At 43.0% G+C, this 12,987-nt stretch overlaps 1 protein-coding gene across 3 annotated transcripts in view; it reads right to left on the reverse strand.

Annotated features, from left to right (window-relative positions):
• Window positions 1-12,987, reverse strand: part of RIN2 (Ras and Rab interactor 2) — a 182,233-nt gene that overhangs the window by 110,042 nt on the left and 59,204 nt on the right. For all 3 annotated transcript variants that reach the window (XM_032183768.1, XM_032183770.1, XM_032183769.1), the window contains exons 10-13: window positions 12,594-12,870; window positions 11,508-11,674; window positions 10,140-10,254; window positions 9,655-9,767 (exon numbers count right to left, since the gene is read on the reverse strand). In XM_032183768.1, coding sequence (XP_032039659.1) covers window positions 9,655-9,767; window positions 10,140-10,254; window positions 11,508-11,674; window positions 12,594-12,870 — 672 coding nt within the window. The remainder of the gene's footprint in view (window positions 1-9,654; window positions 9,768-10,139; window positions 10,255-11,507; window positions 11,675-12,593; window positions 12,871-12,987) is intronic.

Genomic DNA, 12,987 nt, shown 5'->3' on the forward strand with positions numbered 1-12,987 from the left:
TACAGAAATAAAGTATCTCCTGTGAGGAGTGAAGGGGTGTTTTCTAATGCAGTTTTCACTTTCTGCAGGGCAAAAATCAGACAATTTATTAAGATCATTGCCTTTTTTCAGATTACCTCACTCTGCCACTGGACAGCAGGATTAAAACCCTTCCACATACATAGTAGAGGGTGGTTTCCTTGGGGGAAAAATGCTAGCTGTGGAATGCGCTTTGACAGGAAGTTCATTTGGCTGAAATAGATACATATCACAGCTGTACTTTCTGGAAGAAAAAGTGCAACTCTTTGGGTACAAAACCTTGTTGGTGAGCTCACAGGGTGATAAAAGCTGCGCAGAATTCCAGTTGCTTCTGCAGTGGCTCAAGGCGTAGTGCACACATGGCATCTCCCTGCTATGCCACGGAACAGGCAGAAAGGGGACATAAGAAGACAGACAGCAGGTGATACAGGTTATAAAGCAATGAAAAATGAATGAACAACAGCAGAAAGATAGCTGGAGCAAACTGACAGTGATATAAGGGCCTGTCCTCACAGCAGATTTGCCCTGGGAGGGCTGTGAGATGGTATCCATGGATGGGCGCTGGGTGCAACTCCAGATGCGCTGGACTTGCAGTACACATATGACACAGTGCTACTTTCTGAACATACAAATGTCCAATTAATCTGGCTTGCCACCTGTGTGCAGAGCACCTGTGGGTAGTTAGGGTCTGGCGGCCAGAAGATGTCGCACTGTACGGAAAGATGGAGCCTCTCCCTTGATGGGCAATAGCGTAATCTGTGACGTAAGCAAGCGGAAGTAACGTTATGGGCCTCGGCTATATAACACCATGTGACTCAACAATAAACGCCATTTGCCATCCACCACATTGGTGTCTGTGAGCCGATGGACTGAGCGGCCTGGGGTTGGTCGCCATGCCGTTCCTGAACCAGGTCGCCACTGGCCCCTGAAGGCAACAGCACCTCTGCATGGTGTGTGCAGAGAAGCATATGGTTCAGTAGGTCTGACCTCACTGGACTTTGGCACATGTAGAGATGGCAGAATTCAGGCACTGTGCCCAGGGGCTCTTGCTTTATTTAAGGCAGCCCTGGACAAAGCTGATTCACACCAGTATCATAGAATGGTTAGAATCATAGAATGGTTTGGGTTGGAGGGGACCTTAAAGATCATCTAATTCCAACCCCAAACCTCCCTCAAAGTATAAAACTTCCCTCAAAGTAGATACAATTCCTGTTTAAGCTTGTTGCAGTAAAGGTTTCTTGGAGCAATACTGTGTTTTGAGATTCTTGCAGACTTTATAGCACATACAGAGAATGAAAGCTGTCTGGGTCTGATCAAGTCCAACGTGAAATGATAGTCTGGTCTTTGAGGGATGTTTTTTGCTAAATATACTAATATAAAATATATTAATATAAATATTCCAATGAATAAAGATCTCCTGGGAGTCAGCTGAAACTCACTGCCAAGTTTTTTGACGGCTGCAGCCAGAGAATTTGGAGATGTTCTCTAGTAAGTCTTGCACTGGTAGTTTGAGGGATTTCCAGTGTCAGCTCTCCACTCTGCCAGCACTGACTTTCCTGACACACAGGTGACAGAAGTATGTCCTCACTTTAGAGCAGTCCCCACTTACCATAGCTGAGGGAGAAAGGCATGAGCAAATAGCCCACCCTGTTCAGGGTACAAGCACATATTCGCTTCTAGCAAATCTGCTACTGGGCATTGAGGTATTTAATTATTGCAGGAAGAATAACCAGAGGACCTCTGTCAAAGCTGTTGGCTAGGCATAGACTAGCTTGGGAAATAGAAAGATAATGGAAACCCTCAAATTTTAAGAAAAACGGTATTTAATTTCAACATACAATGTTGTTACTCATCTAATGCCAAAAAAGAGAGCATACACTTTCAAACGAGCCAGGTTCAGATTTGCTCCAAGTCTGCTTTGACTCTGGAAAGTATTGCACTAATTGGTGCATAGCTGGGGTGGCTCATCAGAGCAAGAAGGCAGGTATAACAGCTTCCAACTGTTTTCTCCTACCTGATGACATGCTAAAGGTTTTTCTGCAATCCCCTTCTGTTTAGGCCTACATTAATGCCATCTGTCCACAGCAAGAACTGCAATCACAAAAGTCATACAAGTAATCGTGCTGCTTTTTTAACTCGCTCTCCAGCTCTGGTAGCCTCTCACCATTTTCTAATCTAATGCCCATCTATCCATTTAAAAAAGAAACCAAACGGAACTATAAACTGCTTTATACTGTATTGTTTAGTGGTTTTGAGATAGTTAAATTCAGATTAGACTGAATGGCCACTGTTTACTTATTTCTTCTTCCTCTCATTTTAGTTCTACATTTGCCTAAAGGGTCTCTTTTTTTCTGTGATTGACTTTGGAGTACCTGCTCCTGTTTTACAAACCTCCCATAAGCCTATAGCTCTGGAAATACCGTTTCAACTGATGAACTATTCCCATGTCACTGATTATTGGTGCAACCTTTTAACTGTGAGCTCAGAGACCCTGAAATCTGGTAGAAGAGCTTAAGAAAAATATTTCTTTGATCTGTCAAATTAGGCTACAAATCAATCAAGCAGCCTTCTCATGAGGCAAGTAGTATTTCCTGCAAGACACAATGGGATAGCTTTTCTTAGGGTACATGACAACGTGTGAGCTCAGGAAAAACAAGGCTAGCAAAACTTTCAAAACTCACAGTAAGTATAAAAGGACTTAATTTCAGGTTTTAGCAAAGAGCAGAAAAATGGCCTCGATGGAATCTTCTTAATTATGGAAGAGAAGGCTCAATTCTCTGTTTAAAAATAGGAAATGCTTCTTCCCCTGGAGAGAACTGTCTGCAAGTGAAGCATTTGCTTGTACCGCAAGCAGGAAAAATCAACATTCCCAAACTCTCCTTTGAGGTTTGGCTTGTATCTAGCAGCTAAAGCAGACCAGAAGAACTCTCAGTTTTGACTGATCACACACGAAAGGCTTGCAAGTTCAAAACCTACTCTGTTTGAATTTAAATGGAGGCTATCTCCCTGCCTCTTGTGTAGCAAACACAAAGACATTGCCACCAATCCCAGCCATTCCAAGACAGCATTTGTAGGCAACAAAGAACTGAGGCTGAAGGAGGAGAAACAATGGAAATAAAATCAATGTGATCCCATTCTTCAGTTTCCCTTCAGTTCCTGGCAATTGCTGAAGGGAAAACAAGGAACTAGGGCCAAAATCCAAAATGGTTTTGCTCCAACGTCCAAAAATGAGAGAGATTACCTCATTCAGGAATATTAAAAGTACTCTACTAAGTTTCCAGTACCTCAGCTGCAATAAACACAGGTCCTAAATCTGTTTGAGGATCCTTTTCCTGCAGTGTCCTTGCCTGACAGTGGAAAATTCAGTGTAAAATCCTGCATTCCTCACATCTTGCCATAAGACCAAACTGAAACTTCGCAAACTGGAACTTCAGACAGGTGCTGCATTCCTGTGTGTTTAAATGGTGCTTCCTTCCTGAAGCTCTTCTGAGACACCTGAGAAAGCATTCTTGCTTTATCACACAATTCACTTTGAAGAGGGTATACACCCTGGAGTATGCAACACTGAGTGCTGCATATAGACACTCAATATATTAAGCAAGAAATGCATGAGTTACAGTCAGAGGAAATTCCTCTGTTGTTAGGAGCTTTGTAGGGGATCAGACACTTTTGCTCTGATACAGAATAATCATCCTATACTCCCTGTCTGGGGAGCAATGGGATTCAATACATTAAAACTATTACAGGAAGTTGGAGAGATTGGATACTAGCCTCAGTGTGCACATGGTTCTATGCCCATCTACAGGCTTTTGGGATCTGACAATGAATTAATCCCTTAATACTTGCTGAGCTGCATACTGCTGCTGCAGTGGTACCATCACATTGCACAGGCTACTGTGAAAGCTAGAAAGAGCCTGGCATTGCAGTCAGGTGTGCACATGGCACCCCAGCACAGGGGGAGGCGTAACATGCACTGCAGTGCAGGTTAATGCTGGGGGGAAGCAGGGACCCCTGCTGATACTCAGCATCACCATGTTAGTGGTTGCCCTGATGACTGACAGAGACACTGAACCTATCCTTCCTCCTTTCTCTAAGGATTCAACGTGGTCTATATGCAGATACCTGGGCAAGAATGGGGCAGGGAACAGATACACAGATATTTGCTGTGAGGAGGTGAAGGCCAGCTTGGGCTTAATTTCCTGTGATTCAACACCGTGCCCTGGAATTAAAACAGTGAACAGCAAACTGGCCAGCAAGTAGCAAACCAGTAAAGTTCGCTTACTTGCTCAATGAGTTTCTCTCAAGTGTCCACTTACCTCTGTATTCTCTGATTTCTAACAAGGCTCACAATGGGACTACTCCTCCTCTTTTTATGGATAGGCATATGAGCATACTCACAAACGCAGATGTGAGCAAATGAACCTAGCTGTTTATCCTTAAGCTAAAATTCCCACTCCCTAAAATACTCCTGGCTTTTGTCTGTTTAATGGCTTTGCATCCAAACAAAAAATCCAGAGGAAGGCAATTGGATAGAAGACACAGAGTAAATGTCCCTCCACAGGATTACAGACTTGGCAACATGTCCAGGACTCAGAGCTGGAAGAGATGAGAAAGTGAACTTTTTCAAAGGGCTGTCTAGGTCTAGAGGGATGCTGCTTTTTCTCTGAAAGCCCTGCTGGCATGCTAGATGAGCTACAGTACGTAACATCAGGTCAGAGCTGCAGCAGGAGGGTGGCCAAGTGACCTCCGAGTAGCAGAGATGGAAGCTCCAGTGGGAAGCACACAGGGAAGGCAGAACTATTGCCTAAACATCAATGGGTGTCCAGAAAAAAATAGGACTTTTTAAAATATAAATATATTGACGGGTCAGAGACTAGACATCAGAGAAACAGAAGGGATCTGATATGCAAGCTGTTTGAGACTGTCCAGATCTGCCCTTTGGTGGAAAGAGGCCAGAGGCCTAGTCCAGTTCTAGAACTGTTGTACTGACACCTGAATTGAAGGCGAAGGCATGGGAGGATCTTTTCTTCTCCTCTAAACACTAACACTTTCCTGGAGAAGCATGAGATGGAGCATTCTGTTTCTTGGGTTTGTCCTGACTCCAGTCAGCACTGGAAGGAGAAGAATGGAAATCCAGTATTGTACATTGATGATCACACTGAGAGATCTGGTTCCTGGTAACTGATGCTCACAGGGGAGGCAGGGAGAATGACATCAGAGACCACTGTCTGTCTGTTTTGAGACATTGATTTTGCAAAATGCTGCCCCATGTGCTGGCTTCCCCCATGGCATAACATAGGGCAGCCCCTCTGTTCAGACTGGGGCTGACTGCTCTGCAGTCTCCACTCATGGGCTACCCACATCCTACAGTAAGATGTTTCATTTCAAGTAGGAAAACAGAAGAAAGGGAACTTAGTTCTCTAAAACAGTCATCAGATACTTCTTGATGCAGCCTTAAAAACAAAAGAAGGCTGTCCATTCCTTTCTTCTAATACTAAAGGAAGAATAGAATAAATAATACACTGAAACACCCGATAACAACAGTCTGGGGAAAGGAGCAGTCAGTACTGGGACAGGCATTTAAAATGATTGCAATTTAGCAACCTAGCACCAGGTTGTGTCTCTGGGGACTCACAGTCTATTTGCAGTTCTGCCACTTCACACACTGCTGTTCCCGCAGTTCACACACTGCTGTGTGACCTCCAGCAAGTCCATTAATCTCTCTTTAATAGGTCGCCTCTGGCACTTCTCCTATCTTTTCTATTAGATCACAATCTGTATTTTCACCCCCCAGCCACAATCTCATGGAGCACACTTACAACAGTAAGTCCTGATTCTGCATGGGGCTTCCTGTCACAGCTGTGAGGTATACGGCAGAACTAGGCAGTGACTGGGCCTTTGCAGAACAATGCTTTCAACATACCGATGTGCCACAGCCAGCTACAAGCTTGCAGGCTGCACCTCATCTAAAGCTCTCCGCTTGCCTCAAATCAAAATGCACCATCTGTACAATGGGCTCTGAAACCCCCACCTGCCCTTGGGCAGCATAAGGAAGTCTCAAACACAAGCTGTTTGTACAAAGGGTGCTACAGCAGCTGCAAGCACCATTAGCAATGAGACCGTTCTCCATGTTCAGAATGAGATCCCGTAAATCTCTTCCTGGTTCTGAGCAGCTGCTTGTCTGGTTATGGTGTGAAGCCACTTTGCCGCATGTGGCTGAGAAAGGTCAGGATGTGCACAAACACGACACTACACTGTGATGTGCATGTGCACACCACAGCACACAGACAAAGGGAAAGAAAAAGGGAACAGATCCTGCTCTCCCTTTCAGCACAGTAACATGTGGTAACAGAGTTCTGGCTTTATGTCAGCATAACAGGGAACACAATTTGGCCACAAGGGATTCTGAATCAGGCAGCCTGAAACAAGAGATACATTGAGATTTTACGGAGTATGATGTTCAAGAAAGCCCTGAGTGTGTAGACTTTTAGAAAAATAAGGTTAAAGGAGGCTCCTCTGCTTTAGAGCTTAACTTTGAAATGATGCAGTCTACTTTTTTATGACTTACACAAAAGGTATTACTGTCTTAACAGCTCGCCTATACAAATGCATTTACTCTTTACTTTCAGCAAAAGCTTAACTTTGACTTCACCACAGTTCTCTTGAATTAAACATTCTGGAGAAGAAAGGATTTTTTATTTTTTTTTCCCTTTAGCAATCTGTTTCACTCTGTATACAAGAGTACAAGACAGGAGAATCATGATGGTTTTGAGGAATTCCTCTTTTGGAAGCGATGCTACAGACAAATTTGGGATCCTTCCAAATAACAAACGAGCAGTATTAAATTGTGATTATTTGCTGAGATCACCCAGTGCTTCAGACTTGCACAGTCACATCCAGCTGGCCTGAGCCTTGCGATCTCCATGAACCTGTTGAGCAGCCCTTGCCCATGCAAGCAGCCCAAGGCTTGCCCCTGAGAAGCTTAGGATGCACAAGCAATCTGTGTGCTGCCCCTGTCAACCTCAGTGTGGGCACATCAGCAAGGCGGCTCCCTGAATAATAAACAACACCTTGCAGCTCTTAATGCTGGCATCAGGCTATACCGAACCTGACTGAATTCTAGCTTTTTGTGGCAACTCAATAATTACTGTGTATGGGTGTGTGTGAGGGGGTGCTGTTTTGTTTCGAAGTCTACTTTTTCAAGGATTTGGAGAGATATAAAAACTGTAAGTGAAAACCAAGAGAACACTCTTTGGTAATTGTGGGGCCATTTCCAAGGCTCTTTTTTTCCTAACCATGTGATCACAGTGTACAATGAACATTTTGGGTGAGCAAAACAGTAGCGACATTGTTGTGCCCCCATGAAAGCTGGCTGCTTCTGTCCAGTCACTTGATTTCATTCTTTTCAAGGAAAAAAAATGTAACAAGTATAGATGAGCTGTGGATAAGTAGGTAAGTTACTTGTTAGAGGAAAGTATTTTATTCCTACAGCATTGCTTCCTTTTGTCATTCCTATATTCAAGAAGAGAAAGGGGGGAGATCCAAGGAACTAGATGCTAGTCAGCCTGACCTTGATCCCTGGGAAGGGGAGGGAGCAAATAATTCTGGGAAACATTTCTAAACATATGAAGGACGAGACGGTGACTGGGAGTAGACAGATTTATGAAGGGAAAATCATATTTACCCAGACTGATAGCCTTTCATGGCAAGATGGTTGAGGTAGACTTGGACGAGGGGAGAATAACAGATGGTGTTTGTGTTGACTTGAGGCTTTTGACACTGCCTCTCATAGATTCTCATAGACAAACAGAAGAAGAACAGACTAAATAAATGGATGGTGGAGTGGACTGATAAATTGGTGAACTTCTGTGCTCAAAGGGTTGTGTTCAGTAGCACAATGTTCTGCTGGAAGCCAGAGCCTAGTGGTATACCCCAAGGGTCAGCACCACATCTTCATTAATGACATGGACGATGGGGCAAAGGGCACCCTCAGCAAGTTTACAGCTAATACAAAACTGGGAGGAGTGGCTGATGCACCAGAAGGTTGTGTTGCCATTCAGAGGTACCTGAACAGGCTGGGAAAGTGGGCTGGCAGAAACCTCACAAATGTCAACAAAGGGAAATGAAAAGTCCTGCACGTGGGAAGGAACAACCCCATGCACCAGTATGCACTAGGGCCAACCAGCTGGAAAGCAGCTTGGCAGAGTAAGACCGTAGACACCAAGTTCAAGTCCACGATGGAGCCTTGTGGCAAGGAGCATCAACAGCGTTCTGGGCTGCATTAGAAGTGCTGCCAGCAGGTAGGGAGGAGATCTTTCCTTTCTTCTCAGCATTAGTGAGACACATTTGCTGTGCTAGATCCAGTTCTCAGCTCCCAAGTACAAGGAAGATAAGGACTTACTGGAGAGCGTCTAGCGAAGGGTTGCAAGGATGATTTAAGGGACTGTAGCATCTGATGCACAAAGAAAGAATGAGAGAGCAAGGACCATTCAGCCTGGAGAAGACTCAGAGGCATCTTACCAGTGTGTATAAAAACCTGATGAAAGAGTATAAAAAAGGTGCAACCAGACTATTCTGAGTTTTATCTATTCAAGGACAATAGGAAATGCATACAATTTAAAATACAAGAAAAATACAAGAAATCATTAATTTTTAAAATTTTTTTTTTAAACCACGAAGGTAGTGAAGGTGGTTAAGCACTGAAACAGGCTGCTGAGAGAGGCATTGGATTCTCTATCTTTGGAGGTATTAAAGACACAAATGGACATGGTCCTAAGCGTCCTGTTCTAGCTGGCCACTCTTTGAGCAGAGGTTTGGGGACTAGATAATTTCCAGAAGTATCCGTCAACCCCAACAATTCTGTGATTCTACATTCTTAACTTTGCAATTGCTCAGTGATAGTAAAGAAGAATCTCTCCCACACTGCTACATGAGAGTGGTCCAGCTTAACAGCAATAAAAACAGCAGCTTCCCTCTGGGATTTCATGGCATCTCTTGCTCTTCTCTCTCAGAAGGGAGCTTCCAACAGCCTAGTGTATAGCGATTGTCTGATTTATTATTTGGGAACTACCAGGAGGTTTCACTGGTGTTGGGTAGATTTTCTCATACAGAAAAGCTCTGCAGTGTTTCCTGATGATGGTCAGGCTCTGAAATAGCCCAGTTATTTAACAGCTTCCTTCATCTTTCAGTGTGTTAATGGCTTAGGAACACTAGCATTTTTCTTACTAAAAGCCCTAGAGGCTTCCTTCATCCTTTACATCCCACTATGTATTTACCCTATCTTATTAAAACAGTATCATTCTCCTTATTTGGAATATATTCAAGTGCATAAAAACACCATATGCTCTAGTGAGCTAGCTTATTTCAGCACAGACTGCTGCCTTTAAAGAGGAAATGGAAATACCTGTCCTCCAAGAGATATGGAATGTATATTCACAAGTAATTGCCATTACCCCCAAATCAAAACAAAGCAAAACTACTTGTTTCTTCAAAACCAATCCACAGAATGTGGTGTGGGTTGTTTTTGTGTTTTTTTTTTTTTTTTGATAGATCTAGTCAGTCTATATAAAAGCCTTTGATAGAAAACAGATATGTGTATAAATGAATAAAAGTAATGCAAACAAATGTAGGACTTACATATGATCCATAATTCACTGCTAAGGTCTGCAAAGCCCATGGGAGACCTAGGCCAATTAAAATATCAAAAACATTGCTTCCAATGGAGTTGGACACAGCCATATCCCCCATACCTGCAAGAATGGAAACAACCGAAAATCAGACGTCTCAGAAAGACCCTTATGCCATCTTCTACACAATTCTACAACACAGGTATTTAAATCTTATAAAACAATAACAACACCAACAACACATCCCTGCTTTTTTGGGAAGCTTTGGAAATTGGCAACGGTGCCAAAACTTGTTCTACACAGTCATTAAGAATCTGTTAGCTGCTTTGCAATAGCAACAAAATTCTTTTCCTCCTTTGAGCTTGCTTTAAAGTTCAGCCTCAGGGAAAGGGCTATGAAAGTTTTCACATCCAGGATACACCTTTGCTACCTAAAGAGGACAAGGACACACAGAAACAATTCAACAGTAGCCTGACATCTCTGTGACGAACATACCTTGCCTTGCTACGATAAGGCTTGCCATGCAGTCCGGCACACTGGTTCCAGCTGCCAAGAAAGTGATGCCCATTATCACATCTGGAATTCCCAGTGTGTAGCCAATGATTGTCACCTAAGGAGAATTAAACTGTCAGGTGGTCTACAAAGCTTAAAATCAGAGGCCAGCTTGGCCTAATTCTGCAAGATGCTGTGAGACAATGTTTATTGCTCAGTGCAAACTGACACTTTCTCTAAAGAGAAGCAATGACGTTTTTTTTTTGTTTGTTTGTTTGTTTTTGTTTGTTTGTTTGTTTGTTTTTTTGTATATTCATCATCTAGCAGAGGATAGCACTGACCTACTACATACTCTCTTTGATTAGGTGACTAGGTGCTTTACACCTTTCATCCACAATGTTCCTAATGCTAATCTGGATAAGAGGCTATATGGTGGTCAACTACCCTGTGTAACAGTCTCCTGATATTGTCTGGAGCTCATTGACATTATTACATAGAAATAATAGCTAAGACGATACCAAAACAACCCCAACATTCATTACATTATGAAAAGTTATATACAAAAAAAACAAGCCACTGCAAACAATTCCTATTGGCAGAGAGGAGATAACTTTAATTTCCTTTGTTCCTTTGCAATAGAGTCTATGATTGATTAGCACTCTTTGATCTGATATAGATTTTAAAATTTCGGATGCTTTTGTTTAACGATACCACATTTTCTATTAGCCATGTTTAATTGCATAGCAGAAAGAGAAAAGCTTAATCAGGGATAATGCTTGCCCTTCTGAATTCTCTACAGCATACTTCAAGAAATGTGAACCATAAAGCATGAGAAGCAGAACAGTGACCCTGTGGGTTCTGGTATTTCACCTATGGAAAGGGGGGAGAGCTTTTTCTTGAAAAACATCTCATCCTCACAGATGAAAAGCAGAAGAAAACATATAACTTTCTATTTACTGTCCAGGGTAGCACGGGTTATTGAAAACAAAACCAAATAAACTCTCTTCTGTAACTGGTTTGATTAGTTCCTAGGGAACACCCCAGCATTCATTCTTGCACTTAGTACAAGAACAAATTGTGAAGGTAAAGGAAAAGTTTTATTGTCTCCCTCCTCCCAGTGGGAAAGCTGTGGCCACTGCTTTAGTGAGGTATCTCCATGCTCCTCAGGTCCCACACTGAGACAGATCATGAGTTGTGCACTCCATCACAAGAGCAGCAGCCCAAATCCAGGCTTCCCTTACTTTCCTGATGCCAGTGCCCCACCATTGCCTAATTCTTCTTAAGAGTATAGACCACCTAATTTCTCTCAACTGACAAAAATCAATTTTGTCGCCTTCTCAGGCTGTGCTTTCTGCTTTAGTGGCTACATACCATCCACACCATCATGTACGAGAAAGCTGCAATCCAGAGGGTAGAAGAAGCAAAAGTAACCATGAACCATTTTTCCAAGTGGGGTTTGTTACAGTTGGGCACTGTGAAATACAGGACAAAACTCAATGGCCATGTGAAGAGCCACTTCAAGACTTCTGTTTTGCCAGCTGTAAAACAAAAATGTAAAAGAATCATGATTCCAGCCTGTTTTAGTTAATTGTAACAAACAAGAAGCCAGAGCTGCCTCACCCCAAGGTCTAATTGAACAGATAATGACATTTCATGTTTAGAAGACCACAGCATGAGATCAAAGACGAGAGATAGGAAGGTAAAGAAGGGCACAAGGAAGGAGTATGCAGTGCATGCCCTTGAAATCCAGTGAGTGTGATAAGCAGTGAGTCAGAACAAAACTGCTACACTTTCTGTTTAAAGTTCTTGCAGGTGCCACGTAAGAACCAAGTTCTAGAAAGAGATATGATCCATCTTCAACTGCTAAACAGGAAGGTACAGAAAAGATGGAGCCAGGCCCTTCTTATGAGTGTACAAGGAAATAGTGAGAGACAATGGACCCAACTTGCAACAAGGGAAATTCTGAATAGTTACTACCATAGTAGTACCACTGACATAGAAGCACACCTTATTTCCCAGCAAAGATAAAGCCTAGGCTGAGATGCATCTGACCTGTTTTCAGGCAGCTTGCCAGTGGCCCCACCATCCTTGGCTTCCTCTGCAGCCAACGGGGAGAGATGGTCCTCTCCAGAGAGTGACCTGGATTTTGGGGCAGAAACCCCCTGGCAGAAGTTGCTGCCTCTCACCACTGACTGCAGCAGCAGCACTGGACAGCTGCAGGGCCAACACATAAGCTGCGGCCAAGGTGCACCTGAGCCCAGCGGTCTGCATCCAGAGAAGTTCCTGCTACTTTCCAATTCATCTGTTACCTGTGACCAGGAACTAAACTGCAAGGTAAAGGCTGATGGGAGCTGTCACAGAGACACTTCTACCCCAACATGCACCTGTAATGTGCATGTTGGCACAGTCAAACTGAGTTTTGTTTTCTGGAACAACATAAATGCATGAGCTTCTTACTGGGTAGGTCAAAAGGTGTGTATGGCCCTTCATGGTCATCATTGTCATCATCTTCATCCTCTTCCTCATCATTTTCATTGTTCTCATTATCCTCATTCTCATTTTCTGTTTCAGTGCCAGCCTCAGCCGTGTCCTCCTCTCGCCGTGTGCTGTTCATGCTCCGCTCAGTTGAGTTGCTTGGGCCTGTTCCATTCTCTACCACATGCTTGATCGGTATTTTGATTGCTACTTCTGATTCACCATTGGTGTAAGTCCTGCTGTTTATCAGTCTTTGTCTCTGTAAATGCAGGAAAAAAATCTTGCTCAAAGACAGATTCTTTTTAATTAATTAATTTGTTTATTTATTTAAAGAGAAAAATGTATTTATTTAAAGAGAGAAACAGAGAGAGATGTG

This window comes from Aythya fuligula, chromosome 3 (genome assembly GCF_009819795.1).
Source record: "Aythya fuligula isolate bAytFul2 chromosome 3, bAytFul2.pri, whole genome shotgun sequence".
NCBI classification, from domain to species: domain Eukaryota; kingdom Metazoa; phylum Chordata; class Aves; order Anseriformes; family Anatidae; genus Aythya; species Aythya fuligula.